The 24,782-nt window shown below is 44.9% G+C and overlaps 1 protein-coding gene across 1 annotated transcript; it reads left to right on the top strand.

Moving 5' to 3' along the window:
- Positions 1 to 1,477: 1,477 nt before the first annotated feature.
- LOC123442637 (uncharacterized protein At2g39795, mitochondrial-like) lies at positions 1,478 to 4,724 on the top strand. Its single transcript, XM_045118742.1, has 3 exons — positions 1,478 to 1,778; positions 3,862 to 4,232; positions 4,327 to 4,724. The coding sequence occupies exons 1-3, from the start codon at positions 1,497 to 1,499 to the stop codon at positions 4,481 to 4,483; spliced, it is 810 nt and encodes a 269-aa protein (XP_044974677.1). The 5' UTR covers positions 1,478 to 1,496; the 3' UTR covers positions 4,484 to 4,724.
- Positions 4,725 to 24,782: the final 20,058 nt, after the last annotated feature.

The following is a 24,782-nucleotide window of genomic DNA, read 5'->3' as shown; positions in this document are numbered from 1 at the left end:
AGATGCACCACGAGATGTATTTTCATACTATATAATTTTAATATAGTAGATATTCATATTTTTTTGATATAAATTTGGTCAAACTTTATGTTGTTTGACTTTGACCAAATCTTATACGCGGAGTAAAAGAAACGGAGGAAGTACATACCAAGAGGAGAAATCGACTTACAACAGATCGCCTCAATCAGCTTGTGTACATCTAGTTCTTTTTTTTTGCGAATGAACTTTGCATTACTCAGGTGGAACCTCCACAATCCGCATTACAAAGATCAACAATCTCTGACAAACCAGAGTTGAGCAACACAACAATTTGTTTATGAGCTCTAGCAAACTTAAGGTTGTTATCCAAGAAGAAAAAGATCAAGCACATGAAGAACATTGATGTTCTCCTTAGTACTGATGCATCTGAAGCACAAGGCTTCTTGTTTGAGGGAGGAGATGATCATGTTTTCATGACGTTTCCACATGTTGACGAGGGAGCAGATGGCATACATTGAAGTGTAATTGGAGATGCTATGGGAACCAATGAACAACTTGAGCTTCGTCGAAGTGCGAGAGTTAGAGATCTCCATGATGAAGAGTTTGAGTCAGACGAAGAAGAAGTAGAGGAGACAGATTCAGAGGAGGAGGACATAGAGTACGAGGATGCTGAAGATGAAGTGATGGCCAGACTGCTGTTTGGCTGTTGCTGCTACCACTCCTTGGCTGCCGTTGCCATTTATATTATATATGCTTATTCTAAAGACAATATCATGCATTTATGCTTTTTGTGTGATCCGCTGAAACTCAACCTTATATGCTGTTTTAGATTTTCAGTTACCTATGTGCTATATTTTCTATTTTCTTATGCATATTATTTAATAACAGCCAAATTTTGGTTAATTTAAAAAAAACGCTTAATCTGGTTAAGCTGCGCTTAAACGGCCATTACTTTAAGGTGTAGCCTTCTGCTTCACGCACGCTTACCCTTTTTTTAACATTGATTATAACCAATGGTCACCTTCTGCTACACGCTGACTATACCTGGTCATGGGAAACCCAACCCAACCCGACCTTGCCCACGGACCGGGTCTAGGCCTAGATTTAGAATCCGATACCGGGTTCGAGACAGGCTCAGGCTTGTCATAGCAATTTAAGAAAGAAACCTGACTCAAGGCCTGATGGTTTTGTGACTATTAAGCCGGGTATGAGACTCAAAACCAGGCTCGACGGTCGGATCAGGCCCATGCCTAGGTATTCTGCTTCGAACTTTGTTAGACCCGGCCCGATTTATGTCCAGGTATAATGCTGACCCAAGATAGGTTGATACTTATCCAGATTTAATTAAGGGGAAATATTACAAGAAAAAACAGAGGTTATACCGTGACTGACGTGCGGGCCCCCCCCCCACACACACAACGGCGGCGCACCGCTCTCCTCCTCGGCTTAAATCCAAACCCAAAACCCCTCCTCGCCTTATCCCCTTCCCCATTCCCACTCCCACCTCCCACTCCGCCATGGCCTCCTTCGTCTCCGCCTCCGCCGCGTCCTCCACCGCCGGAGCGCTCCTCCGCCGCGCCCCGTTCGTCCCCCGCGGCGGGCTCGTGGGCGCGTGGGCGTCCCCGGCCCGGCGCCCGCTGCGCGCGGCTGCGGCGCAGGGGTCGGCCAACTCCGCGCCGGTCATGATGGAGAGCAAGGTCAAGAAGAGGAACAAGAAGGGCTCCGGCGCCGGGGGACTCCCCGCCGCCATCGACCTCGAGATCCGGGAGGCCGAGCAGTACCTCGCCACCGACGGGCAGGTGAGGGATTTAAGCGGCAGCGTTGTACGGCCGGTTTTTTGGTGCGCGGTAGAGGAACCCTTGCCGGAGTTAGCGATGCTTTTGCCAAGGTGTAGGTGTAGGATGCTTGCAAGGAATTTTTGTTCAGAGCGACGGTGGTTGTACCTTGCGGTGGATGATGACTGACTCTGATGGTAGGCGTTTACTGGTAATTGTTCGGTAGGGATGGACCGTGCGTTGCTAATTTACCACCGCATCGACAGTACGTACACCACGAGTCATACCCATCTCTAGGGATGAACTGTTAATTAGTTGAGATGAGATGCGTAGCTATGATTGTCAAGTAGGCATTATATAGTGCTTCTACTGTGATTTAGCTCGCACATCCAGTTAAGCATACCAGCATGTAAGGCGTGCAACCTTCCTCTTATGGATTACGGTTCAGCTTGGTTTATAGTGCTGTGATGAAAACATGTCTGAATTCTCGAACTGCTGTTTAGCTGAGCACATGTGATGATTCAGCTGGTGCTGGTTTGCTGATCATTCTAGTGATTCTTTGGTGTTCATGAATCTAAGTGAGTGTCATTGATGTTCAAAATGTTGGGGATTTGTTTGAACTGCTATTTCTCTGAGCAGATGCGACCATTCAGCCGATGTCTGGTTGCTGATCATTCTAATGATTACATTTTTTTTTTGGAAAAGGAGGATCACAGCCCGCGGCCTCTGCATCAATCAATGCATGCAACCATTTTATTAAACAAGTAACACACTAATGATTACATGGAGTATGAATTTAAATGAGTCCTATTAATGGTTCATATATTGAGTGTTTGGGTTCAAATTTTGAACTGCTTAGGCCTCATGTGTGAGGAGTATTCGATATGACATTTAGGGTCGTCAGTTTTTGTTTGAAAATCCTGAAATGAGTGTGATAGGTACTACAACCTCTGTCTGGAATTAACTGTTGCTGAAATGAGACGCGTTTCAGTGTGTAGATTCACTCATTTCAGTGATGGTTAATTCTGGACGGAGGGAGTACTTTCTTCAAGGTGTAACATTTAGCCATAAAAAATTACTTGCTAGCTTAACATCAATTCTGGGTCTTGCAAATAATTAGGCTTCTACTCCCTCCGTTCCTAAATATAAGTCTTTTAAGCGATTTCACTAAGGGTCTACATACGAAACAAAATGATTGAATCTATACTTTAAAGTATGTCTATATACATCCGTATGTAGTCTACTAGTGAAATCTCTACAAAGACTTATATTTAGGAACGGAGGGAGTACTGAATATCAGTCTGTCTGACGTTTACATGACTGAATAAGAGGGGGGTTTGTCATCAGGGATATGCGGGATATGCTTGTACTGATTTTTTGTTGTTGAATTGTGGTGATACCTTGCATGTCTGGATGAAGGCGTGTACTAGTAGTTGTTCGATACTTGCGTTGCTAATTTACCACTACATTGCCTAATATCGAGAGTTTCCCATCTCTAAGGGGAATTATTGCTTCTTTGCTATGCACAATAGATATGATTAAGTAAGCACGCCACAGTTAGCCAGACTGCATGTGCTTCTTTCCATGCATGGCGTGCAGCCGCTCGTCCGTTTGTACTAATTAGTTCGGTTTCCCGTTGTTTCTTGTGCATATTCATCAATTAAATTTGCCAGAATGTAAGGTGCACAGCCATCCGTTCATATATTGCAGTTTAGCTGGTTTTATGGTGCTTCTGATGGTGCTGTGCTAAAAACGAGTCTGAATATTTGACTGCTGTTTCTCTGAGCAGCTGTGACCATTCAGCTGATATGAGTTCACTGACCATTCTAATGATGAGAGCTTGGATTTGAATAACTGAGACCTGTGGTTGAGTTTTTAAGGGCTTTGGTTTCCAGTTTCAATTACCTTGGATTCACAATGGAGTGAGAGCAATATGCATAATGACATTTATATTCATTAGTTATTGCCTGGAAATCCTGAAATGACTGGATGTTTGCTACTTTCTGCAAGATGTAGCTGTACAATTCACATTTTGGCTTAACATCAGTTTTTGGTCTTGCAAATATTTAGGCTGCTTAGCTCAATTAATTTGCCATTCTTTTGACAGGAACCTACTCCAGAAGACTTTCCCTTTGAAATGGTTGATGAAGAGGGGATGAGCGTGGTTATTCTGAAAAGGGACTACAAGGATGAGAAGATTGAGGTCATTGTCAGCATGCCCAATATGGAAGGGGACCCTGAGTTTGATGAAGATGATGAGGCTGACGGTGAGGATGCTGCCAAGGATGATGACGATGAAGATGAGGGTGGCGAAGATAGTAGCCTTGCTATGAAGGTGATAGTCTCCAAGGGATCTGGCCCAAACCTCGAGTTCACCTGCACAGCCTTTCGTGAGGAGATCACCATTGACGACATGATGATAGCAGAGAAAACAGAACCTGATGCAGAGAAATTCCCCTTTGAGGGCCCTGAATTCACGTAAGTAAACCACTTCAGGCCCTCACTTCTCCACTGTGACATCTTATGACTGCCCATTGCTGATCACTTTCCACTCTTTTCCCCCCAACTGCAGCGAGCTTCCTCCGAACGTGCAGAAGGGCCTGTTCAAGTTCCTCGAGGTACGAGGTGTGACGCTGACGACCACCAACTTCATGCATGATTACATGATCACCAAGCAGACCAAGGAGTACGTCCGGTGGATGACCAAGCTCAAGGGTTTGGTCCAGTAGTGAGGTTGAACAGATGGCCCTGCCGGGTGACGCAATTTTTGGTTAGCTTAGCCTTTTAGCACGCCCGTGAAACCAGTAGTATGAAGTGTATCTGTGGTCCTGTATCAGCAGCTAGGCAGAGTGAATTTCATTTGTGTTCTTCTGGAGCTGGCCGGTGAAAAAATATCATGTAGAAAGGTGGGTACTAGCGATGAAACAAGACTTCCTGAGCTTAATACGAGCTGCGTTACTTCCACTTTTATGCCTATCTGGTACTCCCTCCGTCCTACTCTAATATACCCCATCCGTCCCATAATAACGTCTTACATTATGGGACGGAGGGAGTAGAACATGGGATGAAATTTTGTGCTGATGTGGAGATGGCTGCTGAAAATTTACTAGCGACGAAACAAGACGTGCTGAGCTTAGTGGTTGATAGAAAGCTCTGTTACTTGTACTTGCATGTTTATGTGGTATTGATTTTTAGATGATGGAAAATATTTTTCTCCCCTGATTTCTACACCTGAGTTGCGCTGCATATTTTGTTATGGAAAAGAACATAAATGTGGAATCAAAATGAATTCATTGGGGGATTTATGAATTCGTTGAAGGATTTGCTGTAGTAAAATAGGAGACCAGTGGTTGATATAAAGTTGTGTTACTTGTATTTGTATGTTTATGTGGTAATGATTTTTAGATGATGGAAAATACTTTTCTCCCTTGATCTCTACACCTGAGTTGCGCTGGATAATTTGCTATGAAAAAAAAACAAAAGTGTGAAATCAAAATGATTTCATTAAAAGATTTGATATAATAAAATAGTACTCGTAGATCATATGTCGATAATTCAATCCGTAGCCTGGGCTCATCTGAACCCAATGAACAGTACCTCAATTTGAAATAGAAAAAAGTTCGGAAAGTTCTAATATTTTTTGTGGTGCGAGATGTTTCTGTGTGTCAACTTTTTGCAAAAATTTGTGAACTTTGAACATTCAAGGAGCGCGTGAAAAAAAAGATTAAATCAGGCATGAACGGTGCAATTTTCAAAAGTTCCACACACATCTATTTTTTTTTTTTTTGCCACGAGCTCTTCGAATGTCCAAAGTTCACACTATTCTACACGAAGTTCATACACAAGAGCATCTTGCACCACAAATTTTTTAAGATTTTTTATAAGTTTTTCCTTTTTCAAATCGAGGTATTGTTTATGCCTGGGCTGAGCGGGAAGCCAAATCATCGCGTCCATCATATGTGACCGTTTACTTTATTAGATAGATAGAAACCGTGTAACAACCTGACAAAAATAGCCGCCCTGCATATTAGTGAGCTTCTGTCAATTCAAAATATAAAATACTTAATTTATAATAAGAACCAACATAACTATTAGGCCTCCTACGTGTGTTCCGGCATTTTCGGTCGCACAACCCCGGCGTCGGCATTAATAAAGCCGAGATCTGCAAGACGCATTATTCTTGTGATCTAATCGCTCCTTCCCTCACCCGCGTGCCCGCCTCGAACACGCATCCTAAGAGGGCGGTCCATGTCTGTACCGCAGATCTTATAGAAGGATCGTCTTATATGCTTCGGACTTTGAGCATGCTCCGAGGCATGACATTGAAAAACCTATAAGAAACACTATCTAAGTCAACGCCATTCCCTTCATACTGCGGGCTTCCGAGACGTCGGGTATTTTGTGGTTTGCCTATTTCATGCATCAGCATTTCAATTTTTCTAAAAAATCATGAAATGCTTCAACATGTTTGCCTTTTATTGTGTACTTATTTTTTTAGGGTATATGCATTGTTATCTTTTTTTGAAAAATTATAAGCTTATTGTTATTTAAAAAGAATAAACTGTTTGTTCCTATTCGTAGTTTAAGATTATTTTAATTGACTCCATCAGATAATCGTTCCATGATTTTTATTTATTTATACTAATTTTCTTTACTTCCTTATAATTGTATTAGTATTAGTCTGCCATCACAACATATTGCTTATTTAGTGTTATATTAAACAAAATTAACTGCATGATACTGCAACTAAATATTAAAATTCAAGCACATTTTTTAAGGCACATATATTTCAACATATGTGATGTTTGTTTTAAAAAAATTGGAGACACGAGATTCAAAAATATTTGGAATGAAATTGTTCCATATTACATTTAAGGAATCAAAACATATGACATGATATAACAATTTGGCTATTAGTTGATTGCAAATGTATGACATGATATTTTATAAAAGTCAAATTAACGACCTAGGCATACGTGCATGCCTTATAAACTGTGACGGAGGGAGTATAATCAATATCTTGAAAATAAATGACCGTGTCCTGTTGTCGTGAGATGAATACAAGTACCTGGGGCATCCAAAATCACATTTAGTTCCAATCCTTATTTTGTCATTCTAGGAAGAGGTGATGTTCAACCTCTCCTTGCAATTGTACTCCTTGATTGATTTTCTCAACTCGTCAATAGATGACAAGGCTTGGCCCACATGGTACTTGGGCTCATTCATTCTGTATCTGTCAAATATTTGCAATTAAATTTTATATATTCTTCATCTAAATTTGGAAGCTCAGGTCTGTCATCTCCCTTGCCTTTCTTCTCTTCATCAGGTTGACTATTTCTATTCACCAAATAATCATCACCTTTCTCCATGCTAGTCACTTTTCACCAGTTCTATCTGATAGTTGGAGTCATAGGAGTCATCACCACTCCCCTCCTTTAAATCATCTTGAACAAGATATGCATTTGCTCTACATCTACCTGTGGCACTGCTAGTCCCTTCTACAGTGCTACCATATGAAAAGTGGAGAAAACTGGAAATTTTCCACTTTGAACATGGGGCTTCGCAAAAATGCCATCCTCAAGATGGGCTTTGCAAAAATGCCATCCAGCTCATGGACACCTTGATTACCATGCCATTCCACCCCTTTTACGGATTTTACTTTAGTTTTTTCATTTACATGCACCTAAAAGGACCGTACTACTCCTGGTTCTACCACCCTTTATCTGTTTGCGTGTTGCATGGTGTTGTCGGGATGCTCCGATGGAGGCTCACCGGTGTTGCTCGCCTCCGTATAGCTCATCCACGCCTTAGTGTGCCGCCGAAGCTCATTGATGTGTGCTCTTCCACGCCATGCCATTTGCCATAGCTCTCCTTCCCTGCACCACGTCACAGCTCACCATCGTAGCTTGCCCACACCTATGCGTGGCCGGTTGTGGTTGCAGCCTGCCCAGACCTGTGCGTGCATGTCGGCCTGTACGTGTTGTCGCAGCTTGCCTCCCCTGCTTGCCCATTCTAGAGTTCATCGCTGCAGTTCGCCTCCCCTACTTACCAGTGCCAACGCCAGAGTTCATCGATGCAACTCGTCAAGCGACATGGTCAAGGAGTGGCGTGAGCCACGATGAACAGCAACACCAGTGGCGCAACGGCGGCAACAACTAGACCCTTTTGGATGTTATTGGAGGAAGCGGAAGAAAGATTGTGCGTGCTGGTCCATAAGATGGATTGGACTTATACTAAGCTGTGCAATCCTACCTCTTCATGGATTGTAATTTGGCAATTACATCAGGAATAGCAGAAATATTTAATTTCACATCCAGTATATTCTTTGTTGAGCTTGCAGTAGCTTATTGGAAGACTGGATATTCTCTTAACACAAATTAAGCATCAGCTTGTAATTATTCTTCATTTCATACGACTCCTCGGTTCCTCGCACCAGGCCAAGCTCACATATTCACATGTAGATTTCACGCCGCCGACACCGGGATGCTTGGTGTCCAGGCGATCGACGAAAGCGACGTGCCAACGTCCAAGAAATCGACGGCATCGACGTCCAATTGTCTGTGGAATCGACATGTTTGCCTCTTATTGTGTACTTATTTTTTTAGGGTATATGCACTCTCATCTTTTTTTGAAAAATTATAAGCTTATTGTTATTTAAAAAGAATAAACTGTTTGTTCCTATTCGTAGTTTAAGATTATTTTAATTGACTCCATCAGATAATCGTTCCATGATTTTTATTTATTTATACTAATTTTCTTTACTTCCTTATAATTGTATTAGTATTAGTCTGCCATCACAACATATTGCTTATTTAGTGTTATATTTAACAAAATTAACTGCATGATACTGCAACTAAATATTAAAATTCAAGCACATTTTTTAAGGCACATATATTTCAACATATGTGATGTTTGTTTTAAAAAAAATTGGAGACACGAGATTCAAAAATATTTGGAATGAAATTGTTCCATATTACATTTAAGGAATCAAAACATATGACATGATATAACAATTTGGCTATTAGTTGATTGCAAATGTATGAATGTGTTCTGGTTTATTTTAGTTTTCTTAAATACCATCATAGAGAGTAATGTGAAGAGATTTCTCGAATGTTTGGTTGTTTATTTTAGGGATATTTATGAATATATTCACAAACAAAAAGAACAATCAAGATATAATAAATAGTTTTTTTCTTCTAAAATACACAAAATATCTACTCCCTCTGTTTCAGTTTATAAGTCCAACACATGTATCTAGGTCGTCAATTTACCCAACTTAATGAGAGGCATATATTACAAAAAATATATCATTACAAACTTTAGATGTTCTATTTTCTAATGATATAATTTTTATGTTAAACAATATATTTTATAAAAGTCAAATTAACGACCTAGGTATACGTGCATGCCTTATAAACTGTGACGGAGGGAGTATAATCAATATCTTGAAAATAAATGACCGTGTCCTGTTGTCGTGAGATGAATACAAGTACCTGGGGCATCCAAAATCACATTTAGTTCCAATCCTTATTTTGTCATTCTAGGAAGAGGTGATGTTCAACCTCTCCTTGCAATTGTACTCCTTGATTGATTTTCTCAACTCGTCAATAGATGACAAGGCTTGGCCCACATGGTACTTGGGCTCATTCATTCTGTATCTGTCAAATATTTGCAATTAAATTTTATATATTCTTCATCTAAATTTGGAAGCTCAGGTCTGTCATCTCCCTTGCCTTTCTTCTCTTCATCAGGTTGACTATTTCTATTCACCAAATAATCATCACCTTTCTCCATGCTAGTCACTTTTCACCAGTTCTATCTGATAGTTGGAGTCATAGGAGTCATCACCACTCCCCTCCTTTAAATCATCTTGAACAAGATATGCATTTGCTCTACATCTACCTGTGGCACTGCTAGTCCCTTCTACAGTGCTACCATATGAAAAGTGGAGAAAACTGGAAATTTTCCACTTTGAACATGGGGCTTCGCAAAAATGCCATCCTCAAGATGGGCTTTGCAAAAATGCCATCCAGCTCATGGACACCTTGATTACCATGCCATTCCACCCCTTTTACGGATTTTACTTTAGTTTTTTCATTTACATGCACCTAAAAGGACCGTACTACCCCTGGTTCTACCACCCTTTATCTGTTTGCGTGTTGCATGGTGTTGTCGGGATGCTCCGATGGAGGCTCACCGGTGTTGCTCGCCTCCGTATAGCTCATCCACGCCTTAGTGTGCCGCCGAAGCTCATTGATGTGTGCTCTTCCACGCCATGCCATTTGCCATAGCTCTCCTTCCCTGCACCACGTCACAGCTCACCATCGTAGCTTGCCCACACCTATGCGTGGCCGGTTGTGGTTGCAGCCTGCCCAGACCTGTGCGTGCATGTCGGCCTGTACGTGCTGTCGTAGCTTGGCTCCCCTGCTTGCCCATTCTAGAGTTCATCGCTGCAGTTCGCCTCCCCTACTTGCTAGTGCCAACGCCAGAGTTCATTGATGCAACTCGTCAAGCGACATGGTCAAGGAGTGGCGTGAGCCACGATGAACAGCAACACCAATGGCGCGACGGCGGCATCAACTAGACCCTTTTGGATGTTATTGGAGGAAGCGGAAGAAAGCTTGTGCGTGCTGGTCCATAAGATGGATTGCACTTATACTAAGTTGTGCAATCCTACCTGTTCACGGATTGTAATTTGGCAATTACATCAGGAATAGCAGAAATATTTAATTTTACATCCACTATATGCTTTGTTGGGCTTGCAGTAGCTTATTCGAAGAGACTGGATATTCTCTTACCACAAATTAAGCAGCAGCTCGTAATTATTCTCCATTTCATACGACTCCTCTGTTCCTCGCACCAGGCCAAGCTCACATGTAGATTTCACGCCGCCGGCACCGGGATGCTTGGTGTCCAGGCGATCGACGGCAGCGACGTGCCAACGTCCAAGAAATCAACGGCATCGACGTCCAACTGTCTGTGGAATCGACAGCATGGCTACATCCAGGCAAACAATGACTGCGACCTCTAGAGAATTGGCAACATGGTGGCATCCATTTGTTCGACGGCGATGACGTTCAGAAGATTGACATCAGTGATGACCAGGCGCGGTGTTGATGGCAACGTGTTGGGGATCTGCACCTACACACTATGTTCTCGACTGTTTTGGCCAGTGGCTTATGCGGGAGACACAAACATAGGATTCAACTAAACAAGGGTAGTTGTCTTTCAAGGTGTATATATATGAAAAAATTAAAATAAACTCAGTAAATTGGGGTGAATGGCATGGTAATCAAGATTTTCATGAGCTATGTGGCGTTTTTGCGAAGCCCATCTTGATAGTGACATTTTTACGAAGCCACATGTTCAAAGTGGCAAATATGCGATTTTCTCATGAAAAGTGCATGCCACGATATTTTTCCCTCCCCTCCCGGTCGCTCCCGCAGGCGACCTGGAGGGCAAACCCTAGCTCTCAGCCAAAGGTCCCCCTCATCCCCTCCTCCCCCCTCGTCATCGCTGGCTCCGCTGACGGGCCCGGTCAGCCTCGGTGGCAACATGCCTTTTTTCCCCTGCTCGCCAGGGCTGGCGCGGGTCCGGGTCTGCGGGTGGCGGCGCGGCGTTGGCCGAGGGCGCGGTGGCGCGGCGACGGACGATGATGGCGGGGTCGGTCCCAGGTGGCGGTGCGTTGGGCTCGGTGGTGTTTTGCGCGGATGCGCCTGGAGGTGTGGCGGCGGCCACACACGCATGGCTCCACTGTTTTCCTACAACGGGTGGCAGGGGCGGATGCGGAAGAACGTTGGCCTAGCCGCGCGGGCGGCAGGTTGGCGATGGACATGGAGCTTGCACCCGAGACCCCTCCCGCGGTCCTCGGAGCGGATCTGAAGGCTGGTGGCCCCCCTCCCCCGCGCCCCTTCTTGCCTCGCCAACCCACGCTATGGGGTGGTGGTCCTTCGGCTCGTCGGACTTGGTGGCTGGGTGAGGGTGGGTGCTGGTTTGGATCGGGTGGAACCTTTTGACTGGCTGCTGCGGCCGCGATGCCGGTGGCGCACTGGGTGTCGCTCCCCTTCGTGAAGGCGGCATCGCGATCCTCCAATGCCCCCTTATTTCATGTTCCGGGTGAAAACCCATATCCAGGAATTGGGTGGCGATGGCACTCTCGCGTTATTGGTCTTCTTGAAGTAACCACCTTTGGACTGTGGGACATGATGATAGCGGAGAAAACAAATTCTGATCGAGAGAAACTCCCATTCGAGGCCCTGAATTCACATAAGTAATTAAACCACTTTAGGCCCTCACTTCTCCACTGTGACATCGTGTGGTGTGACGACCCATTGCTGATCCATTCACTCTTTTTTCTTACTGCAACGAGCTTCCTTCGAACGTGCAGAAGGGCATGCTCATGTTCCTGGAGGTACGAGGGATGACGTTGACGGCCACCAGCTTCATGCATGATTTACATGATTATTACCAAGCAGATCAAAGGGTACGTCCGATGGATGACCAAGCTCAAGGGTTTGGTCGAATAATGAGTTTGAATAGATGTCCTTGCCGCGTGACTCTACATCAAATTTTGGTTAGCTTAGCCTTTTAGCATGTTGATGATCTGTAAGTGTACATGGCTGTTGTAGCACTTTCATAATAAGCGAAGTATCAAACTCACATGGAGCAAACAGGAAAAAATTACCCCGCAACTGTGCTATCACTTACACAGTTACGTACACACCTAAACCGTATTTTAAAAATAACCTACTTTAGCAAGTTGCTAGGAACACAAATGAAAAATGTAAAGTTTATCCAAACTACAAACAAGAAATAAAAGACAGAAAATTAAAGGGACTAAACTAAGCGAAATGATGCTTGAGTAGTATACGTTCTTGAGATTGTCAGACAATTACTCACCGTCGATCAAGATGGGCAAAGATCAGGTCCGGTAGGGTTCCTCTCCCACTCCAGTTGTCCTCCCGCCGCTTCTGGTCTCCCTAGGGCCCCCTCCCTCCGCCGCCACCGGTCGCCCCTGTCCACACTCTCCCCCCTCCCAGATCCGCCCTTGCGCCGCCTCCCTGGGAGCTGGCCGGGGCGGCATGTGCCCCCATCCCCTTCGACCGCCCCTTCCCCCCTTTCCACCTAGCCACCACCGGCAGACGCCCCCGGCACAGTCTCGGGTGGTGTTGACGACGGCGGGACCTTCTGTCCCCCCGCGCGCAACTCTCCTGCCCGGGGCATGGGGTGGCGACGGTATTCCTCGGCTTGGCGGCCGCCCGACGACTCGACGGCGGTGGCCGGCGGCGCTCGTGGTGGTGGCATGGCCCCTTGGCGGCGGGACGACGTGGTGGCGCGGGTTGGCCGGCGACGCGCCCCCGCCCAGATTTGGGCCCTGTTGGCCCCATCTGGGTCCTAGCAGACCTGCCTCCGGCGTGGCTTCGTCGTCGTCTGTGTGGTGAGGAGGAGGAGGAGCTCAGAATGGGGGCGACGACGCCGACGTCGTGCCTGCTGCAGCGCGATGGCGACAACTTTACGGGCGTGGAGAGCCCGATCGGGCCTGTGGGCCCATGGGCCTGGTATGCTGATGTTATTGTGTCTGATCGGTTACCGTCATTGACGGTGGAGGTTGTTCCCTCTCGCGTGCCGATGGTGCTGCTGCCCCTAGTCCCGACTCCCAATCGTCGCTGTGCAGGCCTCACTTCGTAGTGCTGTGGTGAGATAGCGTGGAGGCTTCAATACCGCGTTGGTGCAGGATGGTGGTCGGTTTGGTGGCAAGCTTCGGTGCATCCAGGTGAACGTTGGGATCGGGGGAAACTCCTGTCGGCTTGGCCGACACCGACGCGGTGGTGCCTGTGGGTGCCGCCAGGCCTTCCAGGAGGGCGTCGGGGGCTACCCTTCTTATCGCCTTGTCGTGTACCGAGGGAAACCCTTGGCGGCAGCATCGTCATCGTCGCAGTCTTTCTTGGAGGTGTTGATTGGTACCGGCACTTCAAAGCCTTGGAGTTTGGTGGGGGATCTTTGGTGGGCGCAGTGGTCGCGTAGCTTCTTCGTTTTTGTCGATCCGCCATTGTCAGAATTTATTTCTTTTGTTTGTTCTCTTTCTTTTCTTTCCGGTGTGACTATGCTGCTTCCGCCCCAACACCTATAGTTGGTTGTATCGGTTGTTTTCTTTGTAATAAAAAGCAGGGGGAAACCCTTTTTCGGCAAGTATACGTTCTTGAGGGAATTGAAGTCATCACCACAAGTATGATGCTCATGGTAAACATGGCTCTCTATTTGTATGACTAAACCATTTGTATATAATCTCGAATAAAGTACACATCCCCAATCTAGTTACCACATATACTCGTGCCACCATCGTCCTTTCCCAGTCCGGTTATCACAACAATGGTTAAGGGGAGTGAACTCCCCATGGTCACGACCTTAAGTTTTAGGGTTCTCCATTAATCCCTATTGCAATGACCAGGGATGAAGGGAGAATAGGTCTATCACCACCTACCTGTTGGGGAACGTTGCATGGGAAACAAAAAAATTCCTTCGCGCATACAAGATCTATCCATGGTGATGAACATCTATGAGAGGAGAGATTGGATCCACATACTCTTGTAGATCGCTAAGCGAAAGCGCTAAGGAATGCGGTTGTTGTAGTGGTACGTCTTCACGATCCAATCACGATCCGTGACATGAACTCCCGATCAAGCGCCGAATGGACGACACCTCCGCGTTCGGCACACGTACAGCTCGATGACGTCTCCGCCTCCTCGATCCAACAAGCGAGGGCGGAGTAGTAGATGAGTTCTTCGGCAACACGACGGCGTGGTGGCAGTTGTGGTGGTGCTTGCTACCTCTTGAGCTTGCGTTGGTTTTTCCCTTAAAGAGGAAAGGGTGATGCAGCACGGTAGCGATAAGTATTTCCCTCAGTTTAAGAACCAAGGTATCAATCCAGTAGGAGTATCAAGATGAGGCACCAATGTACCTGCGCAAAAACAAACAAACTTGCACCCAACGCTATAAAGGGGTTGTCAATTCCTTCACGATTATTTGCAAGGTGAGATCTGAAGGTGAAAAGTGCAACAAAGTAATTTTGTAGATCTGAAAATATGATGTGAAGTAGACCCGGGGGCCAAAGTGTTCACTAGAGGCTTCTCTCATGATAGCAAGTATTACGGTGGGTGAACGAATTACTGTCGAGCAATTGATATAATCACGCAAAGTCATGATAATATCTAAGGCAATGATCATACATATAGGCATCACGTCCGAGACAAGTAGACCGATACTTTCTGCATCTACTGAGAGATTCTTTGGTTGAAGACAACCCTGACAGTGTCTTTAAGGTTTTTTATTCTGTAAGTCTGTGTGTTGGCTCATGAAATATTGTTGGGGTGCTTTTTTAGGGTACGACGTGGGCCTAGATCCTAAGAGATTCTTTGGTTGAAGACAACCCTGACAGTGTCTTTAAGGTTTTTTATTCTCATGTATCTCCATCTTTAGACATGGAATTGAGTTTCAACGGTGTGTTGAGTGAAAATCTTTGAAGCTTTGGCTGGCAGCCCTGAGTGAACACCCACAACTATTATTTATTGTTTTCTTTAGCTCGATAACTTGCACTAGGCACTGTTTATTATTTGTTCTTGCTTATATTGAGCATTTCATGTACAACTTGGAATATGGAAATTATGTGATAACTGATATTTTGTCTCATTTGGTAGGTACTTTGGACTAGCATGACGTGTGTTCAATAAGCTATCTTTTCAAGGAGGCACGTGTATCTGGGTTCACTGAAGAGAACGGGACATTGGAAGACATATGGGAGATGGTTTCAGATAGAGATCTTGTGCTTTGTTCATCTCAGATTCTGAACAGGCGCGCATCATGCTAACTAGCTTTATGCCTGATCTTAAGCTTTCGTTTGTCAAGTGTTTCTTTAGATCAGGCTCATTGTTAGGATGATCTTTCCTTGCATCATGTTGGTTTAATTAACTAATTTAACTTGTATGCTCTGCCTCAAGCAAACTAGGAATCATTCGCTGCAGGATACACTTGTGAGGTCCAGCCATCACTTTATTCTACCCTTGTAACTGAAGTTCTCATCTGTTTGGAACTAAAGCCAAATGTTTCTTATCAGGAAAATGACCCGCACAACTCGTGAGATTGTATTTCTTCACGCAGACACTTATCATTAATTTTTATTATTCAAATCTCCATATGGTCGTCATAAATGCTTCTGTTGCATGGATTTATCACTGTTTTTCATGTTTTGTTGTAAATACAACTCCCTCTGTACTGATATATTTGTGAAGAGGGAGTAGTATATAGTAAGCTTCATTTCATGCAGGAAAGCTTCCGTTACACGGAAATTAAGTAATCTCAATATGAATACATAATTCAATACTCACACTAATAACAAATCTCAATACGAACGCAGAATTCAATAATCCCATGATTTCACATGTTGCTTTGATCGAGACGTGCGTGCATGCATACTTACTAGTGTCAAGAAATGAGAGAGTCGCCGAGGAAGAAATATCTTCTGCTTACTCTAAACGTGCAAGCTTGCCAGACCGTCACATGCCAAACCGGGCCAACCAAAAAAAGCCAGTAAAGAGACCGATGTGAACCAGGAAAAAACCCGTTACACGTGTCAATCGTGAGAGAACTTTACGGTAAAACTGAGGACGCATAGGAAGCGGGCTAGCTTAGTAGCTATAATATATTGTTATATCTGGTACTCCCTCCGTCCTACTCTAATAGACCCTCTCCGTCCCATAATAACATCTTACATTATGTGACGGAGGGAGTAGAACATGGGATGAAATTTTGTGCTGATGTGGAGATGGCTGGTGAAAATTTACTAGCGATGAAACAAGACGTGCTGAGCTTAGTGGTTGATACAAAACTCTGTTACTTGTACTTGCATCTTTATGTGGTATTAATTTTTAAATGATGGAAAATAATTGAAATTTGGCGATGATTTTTCGGATGGCCTTAAAATAAGGTTGAAGTCGCCCATAATCATCTAGGGCAGGTTAACCCCCCTAGAAAAAGACGAAAGGGAGTCGAGGAAAGTTTGTTTCCTGGGGTGCTCGCAAGGCCCATAAACATTGGTAACAAGAAAAGAGATGCCATTTGCACGAAAAATAAACCAGCAAGATATGGCGAAAGAGTTTAGCTGAACCTGAGTGCACTCCAATACTGTTTCATCCTAGGCCGTTATGATCCCATCGGATGCTCCTAATGAAGGAAGAAAGTGGAAAGAGCGGGCGTTGGGGGGAAGGAAGGAGCTGGCTTTAAAACAAGAGATTTGGGGGAGCTTAGTTTCCTGCAAGCAAACGATCGAGGCGTGGGCACATTGTAGAGCGTTTTTAACATCCAAACATTTATTCGGTCTTCCGAGCCCTCTAACATTCCAAAAGGTGATTTTAAGTTGTCTATTCATTTGGACACAAGAAGAACGACGACAGGGAGGGAGATCCCTCCTAACGAAGTTGTCTGTCGAAGCCATCCTTTTCGCATCTACGATCAACTCTATTCAGCTTCAGGAGACCCCCCCTGTTAGACAGACCTTTTACGTGGTTGAACCAACAAGATTCCCCTACTCTTGTCCGCCTCGACAGAGCCTTTGCTAGCATGGATTGGTCTTCTCTTTTCCCTGACTCAACCCTATGGTCTCTAGTTCGCACTACCTCGGAACACGTGCCGATCATTCTCTCGGCCTCCACAGATGTCCCGAAATCTACAATCTTTCGGCTTAACAATCTGCTGCTATCTAACCAAAAATTCATTCAGCAAATCAGATCAAACTAGATCAGTGTCGGGCAGCATCATCGGAACCTGGGTTCTGCTGGCTGCCTGTGCCTGAAACTTAAATGTGTTCGGTGTATGGCAAAAAAATGGGCCATTAACTCAAAAGAGCCCCGGCGGCTGGCTGCCAACTGCTCCACGGTTATTTCTGTTATGGATAAATTGGAGGAAAATCGCCCCTTATCCCCTCTTGAGCTCAGCATTCGTACTGCTGCTAAGGTTGCCTTGCATCGCCATAACAAGCTGTTAGCTGCCTATTGGCGCCAACGAGCAAAAAATCGAGAATGTAATCTCGGAGACGAAAATTCCAGCTACATGCATGCCTGCGCCTCGGTTCGATTTCACAAAAATTAATTCCCCTGCCAGCATGTAAACGGAACGTACGTATCCTCCCATAGTGCCAAGGCCACTGTGCTTCATGAGTTTTTTCAAAACTCTGCTTGGAGCTGAAACTAGTGTGGTGTTCAACTTTGATCTTGATCAACTCATGATTGGATCCTCTCTCAACGCATCTCAAGCTGCCTCTCTCATTAAACCTTTCTCCACTGCAGAGATTAAATCAGCAAACCTTAGCATTAACGTTAATGCAAGCCCGGGGCCAGATGGATTCGGGCCTGCTTTCTTTAAGGTGAATCGGGAGCTTGTCAAACACGACCTTTTTGACCTCATGCTCGACTTCCATAATGGCTCTGTCGATCTGAACAGGATTAACAAAGCCTTCATTGTTCTCATTCCAAAAATATTAGGTGCAACCACTCCTGACAACTTCCGTCCGGTCTCTATGCAAAATTTTCTTATTAAGATTGCCTCTAAATGTCTGGCCACTAAGGCTCAATCTATCAGCCCCCAAATTGTGCACCAGGACCAGTCTGGTTTTATTAAAAGCAGAGTCATTGCTGACAATTTTACTTACGCGGCTCACATTGTTCAAACATGTTTCAGGCGTAAAAAAACAGCAATTGTTCTTAAGTTGGACTTCCAAAAAGCTTTTGATTCGGTCTCTTGGGCAGCCTTGGCGACCATTTTAAAAGCCAAAGGATTTCCTTCGGTCTAACTCGATTGGATTCATAATCTCAACCAGACCAGCTAGTCTGCTGTGCTTCTAAATGGAAAGCCGGGTTCATGGATAAAGTGTAAAAAGGGCCTTCGTCAAGGCGACCCAACCTCCCCGTATCTTTTCATTATCATCACCGATGTCCTGCAACGCCTAATTCCCCGGGCATCCGCGGATGGCCTTCTATCCCACCCATTAGACTCGGCTATTCCCTTCCCAGTTCTTCAATACGCAGGCAACACTCTGATTATTCTGCTTGCGGATCTCGACCAACTCCAAACCCTCAAGTCTCTCCTGCTTGACTTCTCAATCGCAACTAGTCTAGTGATCAACTTCCACAAAAGCACCTTCACTCATATTCATGTCGATCATGAAATGGCCTCAAATCTGGCCTCCTTCTTCGGGTGTTCGGTTGCTTCTTTCCCTCAATCCTACCTTGGTCTACCACTATCCACTCATAAGCTTAACATTAAAGATTTTTTCTTCATTATCGACAAAATTGACCGGCGCCTAGCAGGGTGGCGAGGACTACTTCTCTCAATTGTCGGTCGCACAATCCTGGTTAGGGCGTTCCTTCGAGCTCTTCCAATCTATGCCATGACGGCTCTTCTGCTGCCTTCGGGCATTGTCCAGGAAATGGATAAACGCTGTAGGGCATTCTTCTGGGTAGGTCAGGACAAAGTGTCGGGGGGTCAGTGTAAAGTTGCATGGGACTTTTTTTGTGCGCCATTCAATCGTGGGGGTCTAGGTTTCTCCTTGCTGCATCATCTAAACTCTTTCTTACCGCTTTCTCATTTAAATAAACTTCACTCTGCCACTACTCCTTCATCCGCTACCCATCTTGCGACCAAATATTCTTGGTCAGATTCTCGGGACCTTGACCCTCCTCACCCTTCAGAATCCCATATCTGGAGGGATATCGCCAAGGGGATAAGTTTCTTTCGATCTATTACCAAAGTGCAAATTGGAAACGTAAGACCACACCTTTCTGGTTGGACCATTGGGTCCCCAGCTTTTCTCAAAACCTGGTAGAAACTTTCCTTGCTCTTTTCTCTCACTCGCTGCGACCTGCGGCCAACGTCGCCCGAGCTCTCACCTCTCCGGAGCTGCAGCTTGACTTGGCCCCAAGACTCTCTCATGGTGCTATCCTAGAACTGGAAAACCTGCATATTTTGCTGGCTGCTGTCTCCTTGAATATGCAGGTACAATACAAACGGACGGGATGTATCGATGGCAAGCCTTTGACCTGCAACTCTGCATACAAGGCAATATGGCGTTGCAAGCCCATGGATCACTTCTCCCCGGTCATCTGGAAGAACTATGCACCCAATCGATGAAGAATTTTCCTATGGATGGCGTGTAAAAATCGCCTCTTCACCAACGAAAGATGCTTCAACAAAGGGCTTACAGACTCCAGCAGCTGCCCCTTCTGTCCAGCACCTGAATCCACTGAACACCTTTTCCTTCACTGTGGGCACCTTCGCCCCCTTTGGCAGGAGCTGACGTCCTTGTCGGCTTCTCCACCAACGGATCTACGTAATCTATGGGGTCCTCAACTCACCAACAAGACCCACTCCACAATCATCGTTGCTGTTCTATGGAACATCTGGAAGAGAAGAAATGCCAAAATCTTCTGAGGGGACCTGCAACCTATTCACCTTATCACTCGCTCTGCGGCGGATGACGTTATGCTTTGGTCAAATAGGTGTTCGAGTGAGAAGCCCATGCTTATTTTGCGGGACTGGCGTACCATGTTGTTCCACTTATGTGAGAGATTGTAACCTTTCATTGTAACCCTCTCTTGACCTCTCCTCCCCCTCCTCTACAACAACACCCCCACCCACTCCTGTGTATATGTGGTTTTTTTCTTATTAGTGGAAAGGTTCAGGCCGGCGTAAGCCCGCCGTAGCACCGTAAAAAAAGATGATGGAAAATATTTCCCCCCTGACTTCTACACCTGAGTTGCGCTGCATATTTAACTATGGAAAAGAACAGAAATGTGGAATCAAAATGAATTCGTTGGGGGATTTATGAATTCGTTGAAGAATTTGCTGTAGTAAAATAGGAGAACAGTGGTTGATATAAAGTTGTGTTACTTGTATTTGTATGTTTATGTGGTAATGATTTTTAGATGATGGAAAATACCTTTCTCCCTTGATCTCTACACCTGAGTTGCGCCGGATAATTTGCTATGAAAAAGAACATAAGTGTGAAATCAAAATGATTTTGTTAAAGGATTTGCTATAATAATATAGTACTCGTAGATCATATGTCGATAATTCAATCTGTAGACTGGGCTCATCTGAACCCAATGAACAGTACCTCAATTTGAAATAGAGAAAAGTTTGGAAAGTTCTAATATTTTTTGTGGTGCGAGATGCTTCTGTGTGTGAACTCTTTGCAAAATTTTGTGAACTTTGGACTTTCAATGAACCCGTGGCAAAAGAAGATAAAATCAGGCGTGAACGGTGCAATTTTCAAAAGTTTCACACACATCTAAAATTTATCTTTTTTTGGCACGAGCTCCTCGAATGTCCAAAGTTCACACTATTTTGCATAGAGTTCATACACAAGAGCATCTTGCACCACAATTTTTTTTTTGTTTTTTTGGGTTTTTTCTTTTTCAAATCGAGGTATTGTTTATGCCTGGGCTGAGATGAGCGCGGGAGCCAAATCGTCGCGTCCATCATATGTCACTGTTTGCTTCATTAGATGGATAGAAACCGTGTAACAACCTGACAAAAATAGCAGCCCTGCATACTAGTGAGGTTCTGTCAATTTTTAGAAGGTAAAATACTTACTCTATAATAAGTACCAACATAACTGTTAGGCCTCCTACGTGTGGTCCGACATTTTCGGTCGCACAACCCAGGCGATCGGCATCAATAAGGCCGAGATCCGCAAGACGCATTATTCCTGATCTAATCGCTCCTTCCCTCGCCCGCGTGCCCGCCTCAGACGCGCATCCTGAGAGGGCGGTCCATGCCTCTACCGTAGATCTTATACAAGGATTGTCTTATATGCTTCGGACTTCCAGCATCCTTTGAGGCGTGACATTGAAAAACCTCGAAGAAGCACCATTTAAGTCAACACCACTGCCTTCATACTGCGGGCTTCCGAGACGTCGAGGATTTGGTGGTTTGCCTATTTCATGTATCAGCATTGTCATTGGTCTAAAAACTATGATATGCTTCAACATGTTTGCCTCTTATTGTGTACTTATTTTTTTAGGGTATATACATTGTTGTATTTTTTCGAAGAATTATATGATTATTGTTATATAAAAAGAATAAACTGTTTGTCCCTATTCGTAGTTTAGTATTATTTTAATTGACTCCATTAGATAATCGTTCCATGATTTTTATTTATTTATACTAAGTTTCTTTACTTCCTTATAATTGTATTAGTCTGCCATCACAAAATATTGCTTATTCAGTGTTATATTAAACAAAATTAATTGCATGATACTGCAACTAAATATTAAAATTCAACCACATTTTAAGGCATATATATTTCAAAATATGTGATGTTTTAAAAAAAAAATTGGAGACAAGAGATTCAAAAATATTTGGAATGATATTGTTCCATATTACATTGAAGGAATCAAAACATATGACATGATAGAGCAATTTGGCTATTAGTTGATTTCAAATGTATGAATGTGTTCTGTTTATGTTAGTTTTCTTAAATACCATCACAGAGAGTAATGTGAAGAGATTTCTCGAATGCTTGGTTGTTTATTTTAGGGATAGTTATGAATATATTCACAAACAAAAAGAAAAATCAAGATATAATAAATAGTTTTTTTTCTAAAATACACAAAATATCTATAATCAATATCTTGACAATAGATGACCGTGTCTTGTTGTCGTAAGATGCATACAAGTACCAGGGGCATCCAACATCACATTTAGCTCCATTCCTTATTTTGTCATTCTAGGAAGATGTGATGTTTAACCTCTCCTTGCAATTGTAATCCTAGATTGATTTTCTCAACTGGTCAATAGATGACACGGCTTGGCCCACATGGTACTTGGGTTCATTCATTCTGTATCTGTTAAATATTTGCAATTAAATTTCATATATTCGCCATCTGAATCTGGAAGCTCAGGTCTGTCATCTTTCAAATTGTCATCTCCCTTGCCTTTCTTCTCTTCATCAGGTTGACTATTTTTATTCACCAAATAATCATCACCTTCCTTCGTGCTAGTCACTTTTCACCAGTTATATCTCATAGTTAGAGTCATAGGAGTCATCATCACTCCCCTCCTTTAAATCATCTTGAACAAGATATGCATTTGCTCTGCATCTACATGTGGCACCACTAGTCCCTTCTACAGTGCTATCATATAAAAAGTGCATGCCACGACATTTTTTCCCTCCCTCCCGGTCGCTCCCGCAGGTGACCTGGAGGGCAAACCCTAGCTCTTAGCCAAAGGTCCCCCTCCTCCCTTCCTCCCCCCTCGTCATCGCTGGCTCGCACTAACGGGCGAAGCCCAGTCAGCCTCGGTGGCAACATGGCCTTTCTCCCCCTGCTCGCCAGGGCCGACGCGGGTCCGGGTCTATGGGCTGCGTTGGTCGAGGGTGCGGTGGCGCGGCGACGGGCAATGGTGGCGGGGTCGGTCCCTGGTGGCGGCGCGTTGGGCTTGGTGGTATTTTGCGTGGATGCGCCTAGAGGTGTGGCGGCGGCCACACGCACGTGGCTCCCATGTTTCCCTACAACGGGTGGCAGGGGCGGATGCGAAAGAACGTTGTCCTAGCCACGCGGGCGGTGGGTTGGCGACGGACATGGAGCTTGCTCCCGAGACCCCTCCTGCGGTCCTCGGAGCGGATCTGAAGGCTGATGCCCCCCTTGGCCCCTTCTTGCCTCGCCAACCCACGCTATCAGGTGGTGGTCCTCCGGCTTGCCAGACTTGGTGGGTGGGTGAGGGTGGGTGCTGGTTTGGATCGGTCGGAACCTTTTGGCTGGCTGCTGCGGCCGCGATGCTGGTGGCGCTCTGGGCGTCGCTCCCCTTCGTGAAGGCGGCATCGCGATCCTCCAATGCCCCCTTCCTTCTTGTTCCGGGTGAAAACCCAAATCCAGGAATTGGGTGGTGACGATGCTCTCGCGTCGTTGGTCTTCTTGAAGACACCACCTTTGGACTGTGGCGTTGTGGTCGGGGATGCGGTGGCGGGGGTCGTCTACCGGATACCCTCAGTTGGGGCTCCCGCTTGGCTACTTGCGGTGGAAGTGATCCTTGCCGGCGGCCATGATGAAGTTTGGGGGTGTCGCTTCGCATGGTGAGGTAGCTGTCCTCTATCTCCCCATGACAACCCGTTGGTCCTTTTCTTTCCGCTCGATGATGAGCGGCTTTGCTTGCCGATGGTGTGGCGCCATACGATCTAGATGCGAAGGCAGGGATGCCTTCTTTGGCGCAGAGACGGATGACGGACCAACTATGGTTGGCCTTGGGACTTGATGGAGCACGGTCTTCATCTAGCTGCCAGCTACTCCCTCGCCCTTGTCGTGTCATATGCATGATCTTATTCATCGAGAGCTTCGATGCTCAAGCTTCGCTTGGGCATTCGACGTTTGTTAGTGGCTCTTTCGGTGTCTTGTACCTTTGCTGTTTTCTGTTTTTCCTCTTGTATTTGGATTTGCTGATCGATGTCGTGGTGGTTGCTTTATAATATAAAGCGGGGTAATTCTTTTCGTCACAATGCTATGTATGCACCTATGCTATGATCTGCACCACTATTCCGCTCCTCGTGTGTTATGCACTTCATAGGAGTGATAACAACAAGTAAGTGTGTCCTAGGGTTTTTGATAACAAGTAAGGCAAAGATAGTAGCCTTTATATGAAGGTGATAGTGCCCAAGGGATCTGGCCGGAACATCGAGTTCACTTGCACAACCTTTTGCGAGGATATCACCAATAACGACATGATGATAGCGGAGAAAACAAATTCTGATCGAGAGAAACTCCCATTCGAGGCCCTGAATTAACATAAGTAAACCACTTTAGGCCCTCCCTTCTCCACTGTGACATCGTGTGGTATGACGACCCATTGTTGATCCATTCACTATTTTTTCTTACTGCAACGAGCTTCCTTCGAACGTGCAGAAGGGCATGCTCATGTTCCTGGAGGTATGAGGGATGACGTTGACGACCACCAGCTTCATGCATGATTTACATCATTATTACCAAG

This window comes from Hordeum vulgare, chromosome 3H (assembly GCF_904849725.1).
Source record: "Hordeum vulgare subsp. vulgare chromosome 3H, MorexV3_pseudomolecules_assembly, whole genome shotgun sequence".
Taxonomy (NCBI): Eukaryota; Viridiplantae; Streptophyta; class Magnoliopsida; order Poales; family Poaceae; genus Hordeum; species Hordeum vulgare.
The sequence above is the reverse complement of the archived record's forward strand: the minus strand, read 5'-3'. Positions and strand labels throughout refer to the sequence as shown.

What these genes read in the sequence shown, in the direction of transcription:
- LOC123442637 (XM_045118742.1), top strand. Translation starts at nt 1,497, where the DNA reads ATGGCCTCCTTCGTCTCCGCCTCCGCCGCGTCCTCCACCGCCGGAGCG. An exon ending in ACCTCGCCACCGACGGGCAG is followed by an intron (nt 1,779 to 3,861) that starts GTGAGGGATTTA and finishes TTCTTTTGACAG; the next exon opens with GAACCTACTCCAGAAGACTT. An exon ending in TTTGAGGGCCCTGAATTCAC is followed by an intron (nt 4,233 to 4,326) that starts GTAAGTAAACCA and finishes CCCCAACTGCAG; the next exon opens with CGAGCTTCCTCCGAACGTGC.